The sequence below is a fragment of the Mandrillus leucophaeus genome, unplaced genomic scaffold, assembly GCF_000951045.1.
Source record: "Mandrillus leucophaeus isolate KB7577 unplaced genomic scaffold, Mleu.le_1.0 Scaffold383, whole genome shotgun sequence".
Lineage (NCBI taxonomy): Eukaryota > Metazoa > Chordata > Mammalia > Primates > Cercopithecidae > Mandrillus > Mandrillus leucophaeus.
This window is the reverse complement of record NW_012104065.1, coordinates 2,366,856-2,389,892: the sequence shown is the minus strand read 5'-3', so window position 1 is coordinate 2,389,892 and position 23,037 is coordinate 2,366,856. Positions and strand designations below refer to the sequence as shown.

Below are 23,037 nucleotides of genomic sequence, written 5' to 3'. Positions count from 1 at the left end.
CTGACACCTTAATTTAAGCCCAGCAAGACCTATTGTGGACTTCTGACCTCCCAAACTGTAAGATAATAAATTTTTGTTGCCTTAAGGTACATATTTGTGGTCACTTGTTATAGCAGCAGCAGGAAACCAATACACAAAGGACTGTACCTGTACAGGGTCATTAGACTTTTGTGAAACCTAAGTAGAAATTCCCTTGGTTCATAAATAACAAGCAACTTCATGATTCCAATCTGATGACACAAAACTTTATTGAGGGTAAATCAGACTCTGATTAGTCTGAGCAACTGCTGGTACAATGACAACACTGCTGCAATCCAGAGGTTCAGGCATGTAATAAGCTGACACAAAAATACTACCACTCTATGAAAGCCTATGTGGATCACCAGTTGGCTCCCCTGTATTTCTCTTGGCCATCACAGGCTGTCACAGCCTACAGTGCTTTCTTCTGGTTATCACAAATCCTCAAAAATTAATCTTATTCTTTGGTTGACTCATATTGCTTTTAAGAAAAGTTATCAAGGGTCACTCACAAGACTGATCAGGAGAAAAGGGAAGTTGGCAAAGATGTTATTTATTCATCTCAAGTATTTCCAACTTACTCATTTAATATGCCCTCTGTATTTTAAAAAATAAATTACAAGTCTAAACTCAGTTGATCCAATTTATTAGAAGGTTTTAAAAGGGCTTTCTGAATGCCACCCAAATTTAATATAAAGAATGAGGTAAAATTCCATACTTCTTAAACCACTGCAGGTCTATAGTAATCCCATTTTTATAAAATCCATTCTATCTATCTGTATATACATACATAGATGCCCTAACATGTATTAACGGTCATTCGATTTTAATAGTTTTTTGACGAGTGGTAGGATTTTAAGTTATCTTTCAGCTTACTGCTAAAATTTCAGTTGATTTTTCTTCCTATAACTAGCATGTATTCTTTAAATAATCATTTAAAAAGGCATGTCAAGCACTTCTATCCAATCTGGGAATAGAGGAGGTAAATGAAACACTAGTAAAGGACGTAAGAATTTCAAAAATTCAGTACAAGTAACTGAATCTCAATATTATAAAGTAATGTTTACTACAGATTAATCAGCTTATCTTTTGCTATGATTATGATACAGAAAAACTTTCTGGCTATTTCCACTTATAAAACTCAAATTAGTAGTTTTTCCCCCAAAAAAACAAACATTGTTTTGTTTTAGAGGCATTTTATTTAGACAACTAAAAACAATTAGATGTTCAGAAGCAGTATACAATGAAAGAGAAATCAAACCAGTTACTTTATCATGTACTCCCTCTTCTTTACAACTGAAGCAAAAAAAAAAAAAAAAAGGGCATTCTGCTTTAAGGAAAAAGATCAGAAAAATAAGCCAATATATTTTTCTTCTCCATAATAACATAAACGGCTACAAGAACCCTAATTGTAATAATAGAAATTGGATATTGGCTTGTATATATTCATTAAAAAGATAACAGGCCACTGTACTATAAGAGGATAACTCCACCTCCCTTTATCTGACACTCCTGAGTTTTCACTTACAGGTAACACCAAGTTAGTTAGTTGTTCCAGCACTGGAGATAATTCATTTTCCTCATTATTTACTGCTGTTTCTGCCTTAAGCAGAGAGTAACTCTGGAAGGCTGATGCTTTTCTCTGCTTGCTCGTTTTAGTCAGTTGTATACTAACTGTGGCATATGATTGACGCTCAGGCCTTAACATCAGGAGCTGAAGGATAGATGCAATCTGAATTCTCTGAAGCAATTTCTTCTATAAGTTAAAAAAAAAAAAAAACAGTCGCATTAGTCAACTTAATAAAAGAAAGAAGCAAATGTACATTTCCGTGTAATGAAGGAATAAAAAAGTGTGTGTAAAGCATACTCTGGTAAGGGGAAGAAGAGAACAACTGCACATGCCACTAACAACTAGACTCATGTCATTGAAAAGGCAAAGAAAGAGTTCATGTGTTTTATCCACTAGACTCTCTTACACCATAACTCAACCTCGAAGGGCCCCTTTCTGGCCTAAATTTTCAGACTCCAACTATCTAATAAACCCTGAATTAAAGTCATGTCTTTGAAGGATCTGGTCCTCCCTTTTAGTGATGCAAATCCTAACATTTAGTGCTATTTAAAGCAAAACATTAACCATCAACATTAAGTTTCAGCAAGAAAGTGCTTAGCAATAAAAAATTTAAGGAAAACTCTAATTGGGTAAACACCTTCCCAATCTCCCCCAAAATCATCACACCCAGTTCCTCATGGCAGCAATCTGAATTCCTCCTTATGATACCCCCACTCATCAATCTCACAATTCTAACAAGTCTAAAAGACTCTCAACTGCATCGACCTTTTTCTGTTCTCATTGCAATACCCTTATTAAAAAATACATGATAGGCTGGGCACAGTGGCTCATGCCTGTAATCCCAGCACTTTGGGAGGCCAAGGTGGGCAGATCATGAGGTCAGGAGTTCAAGACCAACATGGTGAAACTCCATCTCCACTAAAAATACAAAAATTAGCCAGGCGTGGTAGTGCACCTGTAATTCCAACTACTCAGAAGGCTTAAGCAGGAGAATCGCTTGAAACCAGAGGCGGAGGCTGCAGTGAGCTGAGATCGTGCCACTGCACTCCAGCCTGGGTGACAGAGCGAAACTCCATCTCAAAACAAAACAAAACCTACAGGATCACTCATCTAGACTACAATGCCCCCTAACTGGTCTATGTTCACTCTTGTTCCCAGGCCAATTCTCTGTACGTGCCATAGCCAAGGCAACTTTTTTTTTTTTTTTTTTTTGAGACAGTCTCTCTCTGTTACCCAGGCTGGAGTGCAGTGGCACAATCTCCGCTCGCTGCAACTTCCACCTCCTGGGTTCAAGCTATTCTCCTGTTTCAGCCTCCTAAATAGCTGGAATTATAGGTATCCGCCACCATGACCGGCTAGTTTTTGTATTTTTAGGAAAGACAGGGTTTTACCATGTTGGCCAGGCTGGTCTCGACCTCCCAAGGCAATCTTTTAAATTCCTCTTCTTAAAATTCAAAGGTTTCTCATTGCCCTTAGTATAAAATTCTCCAAGTCCTAATACAGCAAATGAGGCCCTCAAATGATCTAGCTTCTCCAGCTTCACTCTGCCTTTGCTGTTTAACCTGGAGGCAGGGAGAAGTTCTTTTAGTTCCTCATATGCTATGCTCCTTTTTGGTTCTGAACTTTTAGTTAACATAGTTTTCCTGCTATGAACTTTTCCATCCTGTCCCTACCAATAGCCCCTCTCATGACCTCATCTAAATCACTTCTGCTCATCCTTAGGTCCCAGTTTAAATGTCACTTCTCAAGGAAGCATTTTTAAATCCCCCTTACAATAATTTGTTTGTTTTGGCATGTCTCCTAAGTTAGACTCCAAGCTCTGAAAGAGTAACCACATTGGTCGTGTCTATACTACATTTCTGCACCTATTACTACTATGCAGTAGGTATTTAAATATTTACCTTATAAATATATATACATGCACAAATAAAGTTTCCATTATTTAAATATGTTCATATTTAATACATTTCTTCTGCCAATGAGTAAAACTTCTGTTACAGTTCAATTTTAAATCCCCTAGGACTCTTACAAAAGTCCTTAGCATTTACCTATCTCCTCTTCTGTTGTCTCTGGAAAACCAATCTTTGGCTTTGCCAGCTCACCACTATCTTCTTCTGTAAAAAGAAAAGCAATGATGATTATATGAATTACACTATTACAAGTAATTTCTAGTGTTCAAAAAGCAAGAAGAGCAAGATAAGACTATTCCAAGAAATCGCTACAAAATATAATAAAAACAACTCATTTTTAAATAATTGTGATTCTAAAATAGTATCTCTTTCTTCGAAATTACTTTAAGGTTCACACTGCCACTACTTAGGGATTAGTAACTAGATATTTTTTATTAAGAACATGTCTACCTTTATTGGTGTGGATCAGTGAGTAATACTATTCAGAGATTAGATACATTTACTTGTCTTCATATTGCCTTCCAGCAAATTTTGAATTAGATATATTCCAGCCACAAAATGTGCTAGTATAAAAATTTAGGAACAGACTAGATTGTACAACAAAATTTATTTTATTTTTTTTGAGACCAAGTCTCATTCTGTCACCCAGGCTGGAGTGCAGTGGCGAGATCTCAGGTCAATGCAAGCCTCCTGGGTTCATGCGATTCTCGTGCCTCAGCCTCCTGAGTAGCTGGGATTACAGGCACACGCCACTACACCCAGCTAATTTTTGTATTTTTAGTAGAGATGGGGTTTCACCATGTTGGCCAGGCTGGTCTTGAACTCCTGACCTCGTGATCCGCCCACCTCAGCCTCCAAAAGTGCTGGGATTACAGGCGTGAGCCACCACACCCAGCCATACAAAAAAAAAAATTTAAACAAACAAAGGAACATGACCCTTTCTCTGGCAAATTCATAATCCTGGGCTTCTCTCTGCTTAAACCATAACATATAATTTAAAACTTATAGAAGACAAAAACCCTGAAATAAAATTAATGATGAAAAATGACACAAAATCATGCATTTTAAAAATGTTATTACTCTGAATAAAAATTCTTACCAGGAAGCACGCATTTCCAAAGGCCATACGTCTTTCCTACCACAGTTTGCCATAGTCTCAATGTTCCATCTTCTGAACCACTGGCATAGAGTTCTCCATCAGGACTAAATCTTACACAGTGAATAGGACCGAAGTGTCCCTTGTAGGATTCTGAAAAAGAAGAGGGCTATTAGATAATTTTAACTATTAGGTTAAATATTGATATGCTGAAAAAAAAATACTGTGTTACTGGGGAGATGAAAAATTCTTAAGGCAAACATTAAAAACTGTACTTAATTTCTCATCACAAAAGTGGTATATCATTGACCTTTTCTCTGTAAGATTACTCCTTTCCAAATCTAGCACACATTCTAGTTTTGGATTGTCCCGCTAAAAAAGCAAATGAGGCTTCATGTTTCATTAAGGATGGAGAAAAAGAGGTAAATGAAAACCCCATTAATTCTATAGAAAGTAGATTTAAAGTCTTATCAGTTCAACCTCCAATTTCCACATCTTAAAACTCACTGCGGCCGGGTGCGGTGGCTCACACCTGTAATCCCAGCACTTTGGGAGGCCGAGGTGGGCAGATCACGAGGTCAAGAGATCAAGACCATCCTGGCTAACACGGTGAAACCCCATCTCTACCGAAAATACAAAAAATTAGCCGGGCATGGTGGCGGGCGCCTGTAGTCCCAGCTACTCAGGAGGCTGAGGCAGGAGAATGGCGTGAACCCGGGAGGCGGAGCTTCCAGTGAGCCGAGATCACGCCACTGCACTCCAGCCTGGGGGACAGCAAGACTCCATCTCAAAAACAAAACAAAACAAAACAAAACAAACACCTCACTGCCTATTTCTCAGGGAACCAATTTTTATTATGACTACAGAGAGCCACCAGGTGGAGCTCTTTTACACACTTTGCCTCTTAATTTCCTACAGTCCACTAATTATTCTGTCACACAGAAAGGCTGAGATACAGGATCAACACTGATCCATAAATATTTTAATCTATGGAACCTAACAAGAAAATGTACAGATTAGGCACATTGTTATATTCAAGTAGTGCCTTTATGTATGAACCTTTCTCATCTACTTTCTAATGCCTCATCACCTTACTAGTTCTCAAAAGTCCTTTACTAGACCAATGTTCCTATTCTGTCTCCCATCTGTGTCCAATCAGAGAATAGAAAAGTTGTAAGAGTACAAAGAACACAAGGTTTTGGAAAGAGAAAGGCTGGGCAGGTCTGGTATTCACTGTGACTTCAGATCTTAGGCAAATAATTCAGTTCTCTCATCTTGAAAAAGAATAAAATATGAAACCAAAAACATTCTAAAACTTTGAAAACTGGCACTAAAGTAACAGAAAAGAGTATCTTATTTATGTTACTTCTATTCAAGCAATAAAAGTTGAACCATAAGCAATTAAAATAGATTCTGCATGGTCCATCACCAAGGTTCCATTTGTGCAACCCAGACGTATCAATGTTCCCCAAGAAACAAAACTGTAAAATTGTCTTTTGTTCCTTGGGTGTAATCTAGCAAGCTTTGTTCTTTGATTGGTAAAGCAGGGCAGCTAGAAACAGACAAGAATAAGAAGAGACAGCTTATAGATAAAAATATGTATTTATAAAAACTAAATATATTTTTGAACTAAAAGCAAAAACTATTTGGGAAGGCTAAAAGTAGATACTGAGAACCACATGTACCTATGTGAAATACCTGGTCCATCAGATAAATATACATTAACTTCAAATTAATCCACATGCCTTCCCCTTCCCCTTACTAAGGACTGTTATCATGAAAATGAAAACAAAACTCAAACTCCAAAATAGAATAAATAAAAAGTCAATAAAAATAACTCCCCAATTCAGATTCCTAAAGGTGTCCCTGTAATATGCTATACTGGTTTTCCCCCACACACTGTTCTTTATGGAGTCTCAGGGATTCCTAAGTTGGCAACAAGGAAGATGGGCCAAGTAGATGGGGTTACACACCCACAGCATACTTCAGAAAGAATGGATCTCCTTTCATCTGTTTAACATATGACTTTGACATAAGATTCCCCCCTTCCTCCCAGCCAATAAAGCCTAAAACTCACTGTACGGTAATACATTAGGATAATGATGTACTTCAGTTAAAAGGTCAAATTTTTGCATACTTTGTTTACAGATCTAAAAAAAAATCTAACCCAAATGATTAAAACGCCTTTACTTTTTCACTTGTAAGCACCAAGCTTAAGTTAGCTGAAAAATTTGCTTTCAACATGTTATATAAATGAGGTGTTAATTACTGGGACTTAACATATGATAAAGGTAACCACATCACTGTAAGGGGACAACTCACCTAATTCTTCTCCACTATTATAATCATACTTATAAAGTTTAAAATCTTCACCACCTGCAACAAGAAATTCTTTCTCAGGATGAAGAGATGCAGAATTTATGGTTGCAGGAGCTTCAAAGGATTTAATTGGGTCCAAACTGAAAAAAAATTTAAGTAGTATTTACAAATCTTGAATATTGTATAAATAACGAGTTACATTTGAACTGTTCTTAAACTCTGAAACCCAAGGAACAATTAAATACTCATTTACTCAAACATAAACACTGATGTAAAAAAGCTCTGTTAGCCAAAAAAAAAAAAAAAATTCAAACGGGTACTATGCCCAAGTGGAGTTCGTCTCAGCAATACAAAGACATTTTGATAGAGGGATACCCAGTTTATGCAGTGGATGTCTTCCCGGAAATGCGTGTGTTCACTAATTAAAACAGTATGAATAATACATTGGGATTTTTGCTCTTAAATAAATTTCACCTGTATTGTTTCAATTTTCTACAAGCACATATTATCTTTGTAAATAGAAAAAGTTTTCACAGTAGGTAATTAATATAAAGGATTATTTATATATTATTATTAATTGGTGAGTTAAGCTCCTCAGTAAGATAAACTTTCAATGTCATAAAATATAAACTGCTAAAAACAGTCATTATTATAAGGCAGTAAAAGACTAACAAAATTTGGGGCTGTAGTTATATAATAAAAATCAATGCATAATAACAGCTTCATCTGAAAATTAATTACAGTTTGGACATTAGCTTTTTCAGTTTAACCCTAAAAATCATGAAAGGCCTCCAATACAAAACATGATATCCCAGCTCCTAAATACTTCCCATCATCATATACTTTAAAGCATGATAATTAAAGTTAGTCATGACTTATGCAGGATCACTACATAGCAACTTGCTAGCTCTAATGCTAGAACATTCAATGGGTCAGAAAATTTCTGCCACCAACATGGGATTTGCCTAACTGCAGGAGTGAGTGAAGAGCATTAATATACTAATTGATAGCTCCAGGAAATAGTATTCTATTATCAGTTTATTGTATGTGTATTAACTCCTTGACAGTCTTAATTGCTCTCCTCCAATTTTACTGCCTTTTCTTTCTCCCAGTTTAGTGAAGTTTGACTCTGCAAGTAGCCCTTTAGACACAAGGTTAAGACACTGGTCAAATATCAATCAAAGTATAATGTGGTATAATCTTTATGGAAATCAATTAAGTGTCATGTACAACTAAGAATTTTAAACTCATTTCTACCCTTTGAACTGACAATTCTACTTACAGGATCCTATCTACTGTAAAGAAACACTCAGAGATGTACCAGATCATTCACCATGATGCTAAAATAGGGAAACTAACCCATAATTTAGTACAACCTATAATGCAATATAGTGTATCAAGTAAAAACGTTTTCAAATGGCTAATATTTTTAAATAAATCAAAATGATACTCATTATGGTCCTAATAATTAAAGAAAAAAACACAAATACTGTACACCCACATATATAACATAGAGAAATGGACTAGCAAAAAATATAACTACCATTAACACTCTTGCACCTATGGTTATAATATTATAGGTACATTTTTTTCAATTATGTTATATATTCCAGTCTTTCTACAACAGTATTTACTACATTTACAGTCGCAAAATTCACATCTGTTTAAAAAAATCATTTAGGAATAGAAATAAGATTATTCCTTCTCTAAAATTTTAAGGTGAAAATAAATAGTAGAATCAAGATCACACTGTTTTTTTGTTTTTTTGTTTGAGAAAGACTCTGCTCTGTTACCCAGGCTAGAATGCAGTGGTGCGACCTCAGCTCACTACAACCTCCACCTCCTGTGCTTAAGCAATTCTCCTGCCTCAGCCTCCCAAGTAGCTGGGACTACAGAAAAGCTAATTTTTCTTCTTTTTGTATTTTTATTTTAGAGACGGGGTTTCACCACGTTGGCCAGGCTGGTCTCGAACCCCTGACCTCAAGTGATCCGCCCACCTCAGCCTCCCAAGGTGCTGGGATAACAGACGTGAGCCACCACGCCCAGCCCGCAATGGTTTTATATAGTAAAAAAACATAAATTACATTACCAATCCAGCAGTTTTTGCTTTCTCTTTTTTTTTTTTCTCTTTTTCAGGGGATGTTTTGCTCTGTCATCCAGACTGGAGTGCAGTGTCAGGATCACAGCACAATGCAGCCTCAACCTCCCAGGCTCCAGCAACTCTCTCACCTCAGCTTCCCAAGCAGCTGGACTATAGGAATGTGCCACCACGACCAGCTAATTTTATTTTTTGTAGAGATGGGGGTCTCACTGTGTTGTCCAGGCTGGTCTCAAGCCATCCTCCCACCTCAGCCTCCTAAAGTGCTGCGATTTATAGGCATTAGCAACCATTCCTGGCCTCTTTACTTTTTTAAAAAAAGTAAATACCTTTCCATTTTTAAGTAGCCAAATTGTCTTTTGTTACCTAAAACAGAAAATGAAAGTATTTCTTGGACATACCTTACTGCACTATGAAAAGCAATAGATCGTCCATAAGTTATAACCAAAATCTCTCCCTCAGGAATATATTCCATACTACTAACAGACATATTAAAATTTAGAGATTTTACTTCTGTCATGGTAGCATGATCCCAAAGTCTGCAAAATAAAGATAAAAATATGATGATGTTTACTCATGTCAGAAAAGAGCTTATAAATTCTAATTACATCTGCAGATTAGCCAAAGAAAGAACAATCACAATTACAGAAAAACAACATTCATTCCAAGTCACAAATTACAGATGATAAAAAGAAATTCTGGGTTTCCATATACAATGTCAAATTATGCATGACAACAGCTTGTAAGTAAAATCAACTTTAATACCTACATAAACTTCCCAATTTGGCAAAACTGCATAAGACAAGTTCTAATCTAGTCAATTTCAGCACTGCTATAAATAGTGGTTCTTACACTCTGTTTTTGTGAATCTAGCAATAGCTACACATCTTTCCAAAGAAATATACATCAGGTGTCAGCACACAAGATTTTTGTATAGAATTTCAGAGGCTTCATGGACCCTCCCTTTAACCTGCCCACAGACCCAGGTTAAGAACACCTGCTTATAAGATATCAGGATTTAATTTTCTTCTGAATTTTGCTGTCTGTATACACAAGGTGAGCATCCCTTATAGAAAATACTTGCGACCAGAAAGAAGTTGGATTTCAAACTTTTTCGGATTTTGGAATATTTGCATCAGACACTTACCGATTGAGAATCCCTAACCTGAAAATAGAAAATTCAAAATGCTCTAATGAGCATTTCCTTTAAGCATCAAGTCAGCACTCAAAGTCTCAGATTTCAGAGCGTTTCAAATTTCAGATTTTCAGGTTAGGGATACTTGACCTGTAATAGTAAATAGCTCCAGATAAATGTGACCTGGGTGCAACTTAAATTTTAATGTCCAGAACATTTTTTGCACATAATATTAAATGTATTTAAAATACAAGCTCTAAGGTAAAATATTTTTCAAATTTTAAATTTTTGTTTTTGAGACAGTCTAGCTCTGTCACCCAGGCTAGAGTGCAATGGCGCAATTTCGACTCTCATCAACCTTTGTCTCCCAGATTCAAGTGATTCTCCTGCCTCAGCCTCCCGAGTAGCTGGGATTACAGGTGTGTGCCAGCGCACCTGGCTAAGTTTTGTAATTTTCATGGAGACAATGTTTTGCCATGTTGGCCAGGCTGGTCTAGTACTCCTGACCTCAAATGATCCATCCACCTCACCTCCCAAAGTGCTGGGATTACAGGTGTGAGCCACCATGCCCGGCCTCAAATTGTAAATTATTAAAGAAAAAGTACTTACCGAACAGTTTTGTCATCAGCAGAAAGAATCTGTTTATCCTCACTGCACCATAGAGCTTTTTTTATACCAGAAGTGTGACCACTAATTTCCTTAGGTTCTTGAGATAAAACAATTAAAAGTACATTTGTTAATACATGATTTTTTTAACTGAACAATATTGAAACGATTATATATTTTAAAAAACACACATTTTAAATTAGACTACAACTTTTCAAAGTCCAGCCCAATTCAAACCTGATGTTTATATAGAATACAGTTAGTTTTTCCATACTGGAACATAAATTTACCTGCATGACAGGGACCCAAGGAACTACCATGCTTGCTATATGTAGCTGAGTGAATGCACCACTCACTCCCTCTAGGCTAAATTTCTGCACAACTGATAATATTCAAAAGCATTATTGTATCGCCATGAAATAAAATAATAATTAATGTGGCATAATTTAATAAGAACATGGACCCAGGAACAAGACAGTTGAAACTGATTCTAGTACTATGGCTAACTCTGGGACCTTCATCCAAGCAGCTATTGATAGTAACTAATAGGAAATAAGAGTTAGAAGGAAAAAGGGAAACAGAAAGTGGGACAGCAATTCCCAAGAATGTTTCTACACTGTGAGGAAAACATTAAAAAAAAAAAAAAAAAAGGAAGGGAGCTTCAATCTGTAGGAGATTATCCTTTCAAAGGACTTCAAAAAACCCCCACTGGTTTCTCTAGGGGCAAAAGCAGACACTGGAGGCAATGCCATTCAACACTATTTTCACCTTTGGGCATGTTACTTAAGTTTTTAACTTTATTTCCTTATCTGTAAAATGAGATAACAATGGTTACAAATGAGAATAGTGCTTAACAGATAACCTGATACACAGTAAAACCTCAGTAAGTTGCTATCATTTCTGCTGCCAGCACAGCGAGAGAAAGAGCAACTTTCATAAAACAGCTTTGGGAAAGGCAGAGTATGAAAAATGTCCACCCAATCCCTGAACTACCTTGCTTTGACCCAATCCCTGAACTACCTTGCTTTGCTGAATGAGTTGATAGATTAAGTGAGGTCAGAGTCCTTTCCTATGCTTTGGCATAAATTTATCAAAAACGAAAGCAGAAAAAAACTCCTACATGCAATGGAGAATAAAAAAATCTGTAAATGGGCTTTGTTTCCTCACCTTAAAAATGTTTTCATAACAAACTACCCTAACACTAAAACGTAAAATACTTTAAAAAGCTCTCAGAAATGTAAGGTATCTCAAGAGAACAACTGCTTAATTTCCAATGCGGTTCTGACTCTTATTACTCTTTTCAATGTTATAGATTTATGACTACATAAATGCCCACATAATAAAATTTCAAAGATACCAAACATATAATAAAACAAAATTATGTTTGTCATGTTTTGGTAGCTAAGTATATATATATGGTGAGGGCAATGATTAAAATATTATAAAATAAAGTAAGTATGTAGAGTGGGGAAGACACCTATAACTTCTGTAAAATGAGAGAATGCATAAAAGATTTCACCACCAAAATGTTAAAAAGTATATACCATAAAACCGCCTTAACAAAATTTAAAAGCAAATGATAAATTGGAATTCAATAAAGAACCTTTAAAAACCAGTAAGAAAAACATGACTAATACAACAGATAAATGGACAAAGGGTAGACAGGCAATTATTTCATAAAAAAGGAAATATGTTAAAATGGTATTCAACAGCATTTTAATCTCATGAATTTTCACATTAATACAACAGAATTATCTTCTTAAATTGACAAAGATAAAGTTAATTATCAGTGTTCACTAGAACATGTTGGGTATAGATACATATATATACCTATACTTTGTTGGAAGACACTTTGGTACTATCTATTAGTGGCTTCCAACAATTCATTTTTTTTTTTTCTTTTTGAGAAGGAGTTTTGCTGTTGTCCCCCAGGCTGGAACGCAATGGCACAATCTTGGCTCACTGCCAACCGCTACCTCCCGGGTTCAAGCGATTCTCCTACCTCACCCTCCTGAGTAGCTGGGAATTGCAGGCGCCCACCACCATGCCCATGCCCAGCTAATATTTTTGTACTTTTAGTAGAGATGGGGTTTCACCATGTTGGCCAGGCTGGTATCGAACTCCTGACCTCAGTTGATCCACTCACCTTGGCCTCCCAAAGTGCTGGGATTACAGGCGTGAGCCACTGCGCCCGGCCACCTTCCAACAATTCTACTTCTCTTTGTCCCACCAATTCTACTTTGCTTAGTTATCTTAAAGAAATCATTGTGAAAATATCTGCAACTATAAGGATGTTTAGCATAATACTGCTTTTAACATTTAAAATTTGTAAATAGCCCAAACAGGCCAAAACAGGAAACTAGTTAATTCACTTATGATATATCCACAGGATGGAAAACCAGAAGAAAGTCATTGCAAAGAGTTCATGGACTATTTAGTGACAGGAAAAAACTGTAATTGCAGATTTTTAAAAATTCTTTCAAATAGCTAATATATTTACATGGTTCAAAAATCTAAGCAATATGTGCACACAACTGAGAATTCTCACCATCACCACCTTCTATAAATAACCACTCTCACCAAAAAATAGTAACACTGTTCTACACTGTTTTAAAACTTAATATAATGATAAAATTTTTTGCCATAATAACTTTTCAATTTGGGAGGTTATACAATAGCAACATGGCAAATAAACTGTCTTTTTTTTTTAACTGCAGGATAAAAAAGATCAAAAGTTTATAAACCGAAAACGAGTGAATTATGTTTTAATTTTCTTCTTTGTGACTAATTTTGTTTTTTTTTTTTGAGACGGCATTTCACTCTTGTTGCCCAGGCTGGAGTGCAGTGGCATGATCTCGGCTCATTACAACCTCCACCTCCCGGGTTCAAGCAATTCTCCTGCCTCAGCCTCCCGAGTAGCTGGGATTACAACTGCCCGCCACCACACCTGGCTAATTTTTGTATTTTTAGTAGAGACAGGGTTTTGCCATGTTGGCCAGGCTGGTCTCGCACTCCTGAACTCAAGTGATCCACCTGCCTCAGCCTCCCAAAGTGCTGGGATTACAGGTGTGTGCCACAGTGCCCGGTCATGACTATCTCTATTTTCCAAATTTGAGTACTGAGCATGAAATCCTTTAATCAGTTATTTAAATTAAAAAAATAAAATAAAACTACAAGCTGGTGTTTAAATTATGCTTACCGGCTTCGGGTTTGTTCAAGTCATATATGCGTAACAGTTTATCCTGTCCCCCGGTTAACAAATAATTACTATCCTGAAAACACAAAATGTGAATAGGTTAACCATTTTAATAGTTATTTCTCTTTCAAACTTCAACACCAAATAAAATCAAAATCTAGCTCACAGACATCACAAAGAGATGCAAGACACAACCAATTACTTCTGAGAAGATACTGTGGAACAGCTGCCCTCTCATAACTACCAAGCCTTGTGAGCTTTCCAGTTCAAAAGCGTTACATATACATGAACTCTCCCATTCTCCCCGATCCTATTCCTCTCCCTTGTGAGAGGCCCTTTTTTGATTATCTCAAATTTATCTTCTCACTTCTATTAGTAGGTGAGAAAGGTTACTTGAGCTTTTTCAGATATTTTTTGCTTGTTGAAGGACTGGTACTTGTTCCACGGTATCTTAAAAGCTTGACAGGATTAACCATGAAACAAATTCATAGAGCTTAATATACAATCAAATTAAATATGAACCAAGACATAACAAATATTCCACACAAAACATATCAATCAAATATACACACCAATCAAATATAAAAGCATTGTCACACTATATAATAGCAACTTAACTTGCTAAAATAAATTCAATTTTCTGATACCTGCGTGAAATCCACAGTCTTGACAATGTGTTTATGAGCCAGGGTCATCAATTCATCTCCTGAGACAGCATCCCACACTTTGCTAAAAGTAAAAAAGGAAAAATTAGTAGGATAAATATTACCCAATAAATTAAAAGGATAAATACAATTATAATATTGATGAGTACCAAATAAGTTAGATATGTGAAATGTTACATAAATGTATTATAAATCTCCTTTATCTCTAATATCCCTCACAGACTTCATTTGATAAAATATTTTAAAAAGCTTAAGGGAAAAGAAATTTCTTTGTAAAAACTTTATAACCAATCTAATTTTCTTTGACAGTGGAAAAGATATGAACAATTTAAGTAAGATTCATGAACCAACCCATCCTACTTACTTTTATTTTAGTTGATAGCCATAATATCCCTTTAGCAAGACAGTCATACATTTTAACCAGTTTTTAGTTTCACTATGCCAATTTTTTCTCTATTCTCCACTCAGATGCACAACAACAATAACAAAAAAAAAAAAACCAGAAATCCTTAAAAATTTTACAGGGGAATGAAAAGCCTTAATACAGGTTAAATAAAATTTTAAATTAAGATAGTGGAGAGACAATGTCCACTTCATCTCTTCTTCAAAGCTGACTTAAATTTTCAAACTCTAGGACAGTTAACTTCCCCCAAACTATCAGCCTTTGATTATATAATGCTAACATTGAGAATTTTAATCTTTACATTGTTTTTTCTGTACTACCCCACCCCAAAATACAAGTTGGTTGTAGGTATACATACATATATATGTGTGTATATTCCAAGCGGGTAATAGTTGAACAATACAAAATTACTCTAAAAGGGTTCCCCTAAATAAAAAAGCTTAAGGAAGGGGGACAAAAAGTTGATTTTAGATCAGAACAGGTCAGTGAAAAATAAACAAGAAAACTTTGCAGACAGGGAAAAGAATTGCTAAGAGTGAAGAAGCTATGTTCCACAGAGATTTCCGTTTTAATGCAACTGATACTTATTTTTGGGAACACAGTGGGCAATAAAATGGTAGAGGGAAAAAAATCAGAGAAAAGCAAGGTATATCTTTTCTTTTATCAATAAATACATAATAAAATATTTTAAATATATATCATTCTATACTTAGTGCTAAGGCACAAATGGGAGACAAAAAATACCCCACAGCAGGTTCCTGCCCTAGTAGAGCTTTAGCTAAGGAGAAAAACATGCAGTAAATTACACATGTAAGAAATATAATTAAAAGACATATATATGGCTATAAAAACTCAGAAAAAAAAGCACTTAGATATTGTCCCGAAAATCTATGTAACAGAGCTACTCATCGGAAGAAGCAAAGAGAAATATATCAGGGGAAAAACAAGGGAAGGCTATTCTAGATAAACAATAATAGCATCTGCAATGTGGTTAATAAATATGAAATCATGACCATCTAATAGGAATGCTTATGATACACTACCAAAGCCTGCAATATTTAATAACATGGGTCATACGAGTGGTTGAATAAATATGTTCTGAAAGAAATAATGTCAACTATAAGTAGTCTTGCTACTAAACTCCCTAGTATTCATTTCTCTTTGCCCAGGAAACCTACTCGTCTCTCTGTCATTCCAGTGTAACTCTTTGGCCCCAGTCTACTTTCCCAACCTCATTTTGTATTGTTTCTCTGAATCTAGCCACATTAGATTATAAACTATTCCTCAAATAACTTACATATTTTCTTTCAGGCTCCTATGTTCTTGTTCATATTATTCTCTCAAGTCTGTATTTTACATTCTTAGCTATTAAAGTTCAACTCACCCTTAGGGCTCATTTCAAATGCTATCTTTTCTTTAAACCTATTTATCCTCCACTCCAAAAATTAACCATTCCTTTCTGTTCTCCTACAGAACTCCACTTATACTTATTACTGTGTTTAAATTTGCTTTGTTTTTTGTTTACATATATCCTTAATCACAGGGAAATGCATTTCATGGTTAAGAGTTCACAAGTATTAGAATGACAGAAAGCATCAAAAGTGAAGAAAACAACAAACGTATCTAAAATGACTATTCTAGTTATTCACAAGTCTCAAAAGAAATCTGGGCAATGTCCTTTGATATGCTAATTTCAGGTATATTAAGTAATCTCCCATAAACTTAAAACCTCTCTTTTTTGAGACAAGGTCTTGGTATATAGTCCAAGCTATATTTGAACTCCTGGCCTCAAGATTTTCCACCTCAGCCTCCTAAGTAGCTACAGGCTAATGCCAACATGCCAGCTCTAAAAATCTTAAGATTCTGCTTAGACTGTCTCTATTCAAAGATGAGGAAAGAGTTGGAGTGACCAAAGCAGGAATATTAACCAGAGAGGTAATGTGTCTGTAGTTTTTCCTCCTATTTAGAAACAGTACTAAAATAGACGCATGACACTTTCTGACATGGCATGTACTAACTCTGGCAGATTTCCAATATTCACAGTAAGAGCCCTAAAATGGATCTAATCTAAATGTTTCCTAAGGTATTATTCAATCTCCAGGCAAGAAACTGGCATATATTAGTTAGCCACAGGGCTCAAATCAAGACAGTAAAGCGCTATTAACCATATCCTTTCAGCAGCTAACCCTCCAACATTTATTTTCTTCACATCCCACGAAGTACTTGTCATCTCCTTCAACTACTGATACCTCTTATACCCCATTTTCTTGCAAATAATAATGCTGCCTGATACTTTTCATATCCTCAGAATGAACTTACCATAAGTCTCATAATAGGAGCTGCTTCACTTCCTTATTTAAACCTTCAACAAAACAGGCCAGTTTAAGATTTTTTTAAAAACTGCCTAAATACCTGAACATGTTGACCAAGTCATCTAGGAGATAATACCATTTTTGATTTATCAAGAACCTTATTAAAACTAAAATTAGGTATTTCTATTGGCTTTACAAGAAAGAAAGAGTGATACATTTTCATTACCTATAAATTCCTGGGCCCAGTCCCAGATCTACTTAAGCACTCTTGGGAGCACAGCACAGAATTGTCTTTAGTTTGGCACTCTTCCCAAACAGATACAAAGAGGATGGTGTTGTAGGGACACTGTACTCAACACTGGACTCAACTGCCCAAATTACTCCAAGATAACATTCTACACTAGTCCACAGACCTATTCTGCCAAATTTCTCCACTAGAAACAGGACCAAAATCCACTTCTAGATGACCACACCAGAAATGAGTTTTCCAAGAAACGTAAGAATGGAGGGAAAAAAAAGATGTTTCTAAAAATGCTTTATACCAACTATGACTAATCAGGTAGGCTGTGGGGAGTAACTTCTTGGAGAGAACACACACACACACACACACACACACACACACGAAAACACGCTCCTACACCCCATAGACAAGACATAGAGGAAATGAGGGATAAATCTCAAGTAGCATTTATTGAGCACCTACTATGTGACAGAGATCATATTGGACTTCAGGGATATATGGTAGAGAAAGAGCTCTCTGTTCCTCCAATAATCTCATGGGTCTTAGTCCCATTTTACAGACACGAAAACTGACGTTTAAGAAACATCCTGCCATGGTGGGCAGATCGCTTGAGCCCAAGAGTTCAAGACCAACCTGGACAACATGGAGAAACCCGTCTCTACAAAAAACACAAAGATTAGCCAAGCACGGTAGTACACGCCTGTGGTCACTACTCAGGAAGCTGAGGTTGGAGAACTGCTTGAGACTGGGAGGTAGAGGCTGCAGTGAGCTATGATCACGCCACTGCACTCTAGCCTAGGCACCTAAGACCCTGATTCAAAAAAAATAATAATAATAACCCTATGATGATCAAACTGGAAATACACAACATAGTTTGCACATGAATGCAAGCCCACCTAGTGCCAATGCTTGTTACTATTTTCCACTCTAACACAGCACCTAAAGCCTTAACTGAGGGGGGGAAAAAAATCACAAAAATCTTCCTTCTTGACATTTAAATCCATTCAACCTTCCTTACATGAGGCCAAATGGTTTCAAGGCTTTAGCCATATTAGTTTCAAAATAATATGTGATTTTGATCAAGTGCGGGTGGTAACAGTTTACATGGTAGCTATCATCGTTACTTTACATATGTAACACTTTCATAGATGTAATGGACTTCAGGCAATATTCTAAGTATTTGAAACATATTAACTTATTTAATATTCAAAACCAACCTATGAGGTAGGTACCACGACAGAAAAGAAATGGTTAAATAAAGTGCATGAGGCCACTAATTCAAATACAAGTCATCTGGCTCCAGTCTTCATGCTCTTAACACCAGTTGTAAACACAAGACATTGAGACTTGAAATGTTAAAAAAGCATAAAGACAACACTGTTTCAACAAGCAAGAGCATACAGTCACGTATCCGCCACCACAATCAATCAGCCTTCATTTTCTCATTCTAAAATTGGTATGTTTAATTTACTTAAAAGGAAGGAGGCAGCACATTTACAATTCCTCCTTAGTGTGAGGTTGTTTAAAAAAAAAAAAAAAAATCAAAGGCCAGCCACAGTGGCTCACACCTGTAATCCCAGCACTTTGGGAGGCCAAGATCACTTGAGGTCAGGAGTTCGAGACCAGCCTGGCCAACATGGCAAAACCCCATCTCTACTAAAAACACAAAAATTAGCCGGGCATGGTGGCGCGCACCTGTAGTCCCAGCCTCTCAGGAAGCTGAGGTGGGAGAATCACTTGAACCTCAGAGGTGGAGGTTGCAGTGAGCCGAAATTGTGCCACTGCACTCCAGCCTGGGCGACAGAGCAAGACTCTGTCTTTAAAAAAAAAAAAATCAACACCACTTGTACTCTCTAGCCTCTTAAATCTAATAAATTTGTGTATGCACAATAGCTCTTGATATTGCCTTCATCAGTTTAAACAATGAAGTGTCAAATTCCTAAGTTACAAATACCAAGTAGGAACTGGAGATAACAAGATTTTTAATACATGATATATTCCCAAAAAGGCAACGAGGGCCACTGTAGGTCAATTTAATAACATAATTAACAGCCAAAAGTCAGAACAGGTAAAGTATATTCTGACAACAATAAGATTAGTATAATTAGATTGTAGGTTTATGGTGTGCAATGGGAGAGGATGATGTTGATGAACTAGGATGAAGCAAACTGTAAAGGGCCAACAATTGAAATGTGTCCTTTAGGTCAGCAGTTCTACGACTGCATATCAGGAAAGAAAAGGAGGGAAGAAAAATAAAAAAACGCCAATAATCAGCATGATCAGTACTCCATCCCCAAAGACCAATCAAACCAGAATTTCTGTACCAGGCACAATAGTTCACCCCCACAACCCCAGCTCTTTGAGAGGCTGACGCATGGAGGCCAACAGTTTAAGACAGCCTGGGCAACATAGCTAGATACTGTCTATATACTAAAAAGTATTTTAAAAATTTTTCAATGTAGTAAAAAGTGTAAATATATATATGCATAGAGAGAGTAAAAAAGTAAAAAAAAAAGTTTTAAAAATCCAAATTTCTGGGACACATACCATTTGAATATTTGAAAAGTTCTCCAGATATTCTAATGTATATCAAAGGTCATGAACTACTAAAATGGCAAAGGGAAGACAGCAAGATCATTAGGTAGAGAAGTGACATGATCAAATACATTTTTAGGAAGACAACTGGCAGCAATATGGAGTATGAATAGGAGGAAAAGAAACTACTGAAAGTTAAAAATGATCCTCAACTAAAGCAGTGGCAGTTACTACATGGAGGAACATTGTAGTCAGGAGACATCCTGCTGGCACAATCAAAACAGATGATGATAATCTCGATGTAAGGGAAAATCAAGAATGCTTTAGATTTCAACCTTTAAAAGGAAATGAAGAGCAGTTGAGTTTTGCTTTGTTGTTGTTTTGTCTTTTTGTTTGTTTTTGACACAATGAGTTTTAGTGATGCCTACAGCCAGTTAACAAAAACTGGGATTGAAATAAAAACCTAGGGTCATCACTGTAGGTTATCACTAAGGAGTACACACAGAGCAGCATTCGTAAAGGAGATCAACATTCATTATCTGGAGCGTTTGTTAATGCAGATTCCTGAGTCTCAATCAAAATATAAGGAGTAAGTCATTTAGGCCTCTAAAATTTTGAGAACCACTGAAGACAAAAGAAGCACACAGGACCACGATGGACCAGGATGGAATTTTGGTGAGATCAAACATCATGCGTTCTATATGGCAGCCAGCGAGTCAGAATTTTATGAATATCTGAGACTGAAGTTTTTGATTATTTCAGGACACAATCTACAGAGAACACCAAAGTTAGCCATCTTGGCTACACTTACGCTGTGAAATCTGCAGCTGCTGTAGCTGCTTTGGTGGCATCCTTATTCAGTGTTGCACCCCAAACAGCACCTTTATGACCCAAAAATGTTCCAATCCAGTCTCCTGTATCTCCCTGGCGTAGCATAGGTTTACCATCTAGAAAATATTTTTTAAAACATGTAATTTATAAGTTCGGATTAAAGTCTAAGATTCAAATGTAAATATACAATGATGTTCAATGACGAAGAGGAAAAATTGTTTCAGCTATTTAACTATCACCACCGATTGAAGTCACTAAGGAATGTCCAGTAATAATTAACTGAAGAGCTGAACAGATCATTTTCCCTGAAAAGCATCTGTAATTTGCTGGGAATACTGATCTGCGTCGAAATAACTTAGACTTTAGTCTTATTTTGGACAAACATTGTAGCCTAAATCTGTTTCCCATTTGAAAAATGAGGCTAATACCACAAAGGAATACCCAGTGAGACAAGAGCGAACATCTTTGTAAGGTATTGCACGGCCTGGCCTAATTTCTCCTTTCCCCAAATCCTTGACAGCTATTTACAGTGTTGTCCCGAGAGTCTAGGCAAGTGCTGTCCAGCTCCTTCAAAAATAGCAATAAAAATAAAATAAGGAGAGAGATCTTAGTTGGGGGTAATAGTTTCTACATAAGCGTCCGGAGGCCTCTCGGCTCCAGCTGCGGATTCCCTAACACACTCCTTTCTCCACCGGACCAGTGTTGGCCCTCATCTCAGATGTTAATATCGCCCCCTCCCCGCTCACCACACCACAGCTCAGCACTGGAGAGTGCGGGTCCCAATCCCTTTCGGCCCAGTCCCAGCCATCGGGGACCAGGATTGAGGCCTTGCTCACCTTTGCAAGCGCTGATTAAGAAATACCCATAAGGCGTGATGCCACTGAAGGCCAAATCAACCACGGGACGCGTGTGGCCAGAGCAGGTGAGCGGCGTCTGTCTCATTGCCATGGCGGCGGCGAACCCAGCGACCGGACTGGCGAGCTGAGGGTCGTCGTTGTCTTTTCTCTCTTCTGCTGCAGCGCCTCGGGCTCCTCCAGGCCCCCGCCCTGATACTAGGGCTGGGCTGGGCAACAGGAAAAGAAGGGCAATCCGGTGGCACCGAGGTTAGGAAGGGGTGAGGGAGGGGTCAGGGAGTCTGCTACCAGCAAGCAACAGTCGATGAGGGAGGGAAAGGGAGGGAGGGAGGAAAGTAGGGGATGGGGAGAAGCAGAGCACCGGCCCAGCCACGATTCACACCGTCCACACCGGTATCGGCAGGAAGTGACGACGTAAATGACGCAGAGCACCCGCCGGAAATGACGGTTGGCTGGCGGGAGGGCGGGTTGGTTGGGCTTAGTGGCTTTGAGGAAGGGGGGGGAGTGGCGGAAGGCGGCGGGGGCCGTTTCGTTGCCTTGGGTTACTTACGGTTGGCGGCGTCGGGTTAAGGGGGGGGTTTTGGGCCCGGGGTTGGGTTCCTTGGCCTGGGGTTTTGGGGGTTCGGACGGCTTTCCGGTTCGGGGGCGGGTTTGAAGGCCTTTCCCCTTCCGTTAAGCCCAGGGGCCAGGGGCAGCAGTGTACCCGCCGAGCAGCCCTACTGAGGACTGTGCTCGGCCTCTGAATATCTAGACGGACACAAGCCATTCCCAGTGACGGCCCAAACCTGCGAACACTGTCTAGCAACGTTTTTTTGCAATTTGTCTTACTTAAAAACCATATACGGGCTTGGCGTGGTGGTGCCTGTGGTCCCACCTACTTGGAAGGCTGAGGTGGGAGGATACTGGAGCCCGAGAAGTCGAGGCCACAGTAAGCGGTGGTCGCGCCACTGCACTCCAGCCTGGACGACAGAGCGAGACCCTGTCTTAAAACAAAAAAACAAAAACCAAAAAAAATTCCGCAGCCTTCTCTTCTGCTGTGTAAGTTTTCCTATGTTGCTAATGTTTTAGGCGTGGATACTATATAGTTTTAAATGCGATTAAATTCAAATTACTTTTTCCTTGGTGGACTTTGGAGAACTCTAGAGTTGTAGATCCCCAATATTTTTGATTAAATACCCTCATCAATAAAGTGAGCGTGCACTGATTTTTTAAGCGAATGAATGCTGAATTCTATCAAAAACTTTTACA

The 23,037-nt window shown here is 37.6% G+C and overlaps 1 protein-coding gene across 2 annotated transcripts; it reads right to left on the bottom strand.

Annotated features, from left to right (window-relative positions):
• Positions 1-1,194: 1,194 nt before the first annotated feature.
• On the bottom strand, positions 1,195-22,236 carry STRAP (serine/threonine kinase receptor associated protein). Of its 2 annotated transcripts, XM_011990824.1 has the most exons (11): positions 21,772-22,206; positions 21,464-21,502; positions 20,916-21,051; positions 14,596-14,677; positions 13,952-14,024; positions 10,756-10,852; positions 9,413-9,550; positions 6,917-7,053; positions 4,598-4,747; positions 3,637-3,702; positions 1,195-1,774 (listed from the first exon to the last, which is right to left on the bottom strand). In XM_011990824.1, exons 1-11 carry the CDS (start codon positions 21,881-21,883, stop codon positions 1,713-1,715), a joined length of 1,092 nt encoding a protein of 363 aa, XP_011846214.1. In that variant the 5' UTR covers positions 21,884-22,206; the 3' UTR covers positions 1,195-1,712. The 2 variants fall into 2 exon arrangements, with proteins under 2 accessions (XP_011846214.1, XP_011846216.1); XM_011990826.1 differs by lacking the exon at positions 21,464-21,502 and having other exon boundaries at positions 1,198-1,774; positions 21,772-22,236.
• Positions 22,237-23,037: the final 801 nt, after the last annotated feature.

Coding starts and splice junctions, on each gene's coding strand:
- STRAP (XM_011990824.1), bottom strand. CDS start 21,883: ATGGCAATGAGACAGACGCCGCTCACCTGCTCTGGCCACACGCGTCCC. Junction 7,054..9,412: donor GCTTTTCATAGTGCAGTAAG/GTATGTCCAAGA, acceptor ATTTTTTTTCAG/TTTGGACCCAATTAAATCCT. Junction 4,748..6,916: donor TAATAGTGGAGAAGAATTAG/GTGAGTTGTCCC, acceptor CTTCTTTTTCAG/AATCCTACAAGGGACACTTC.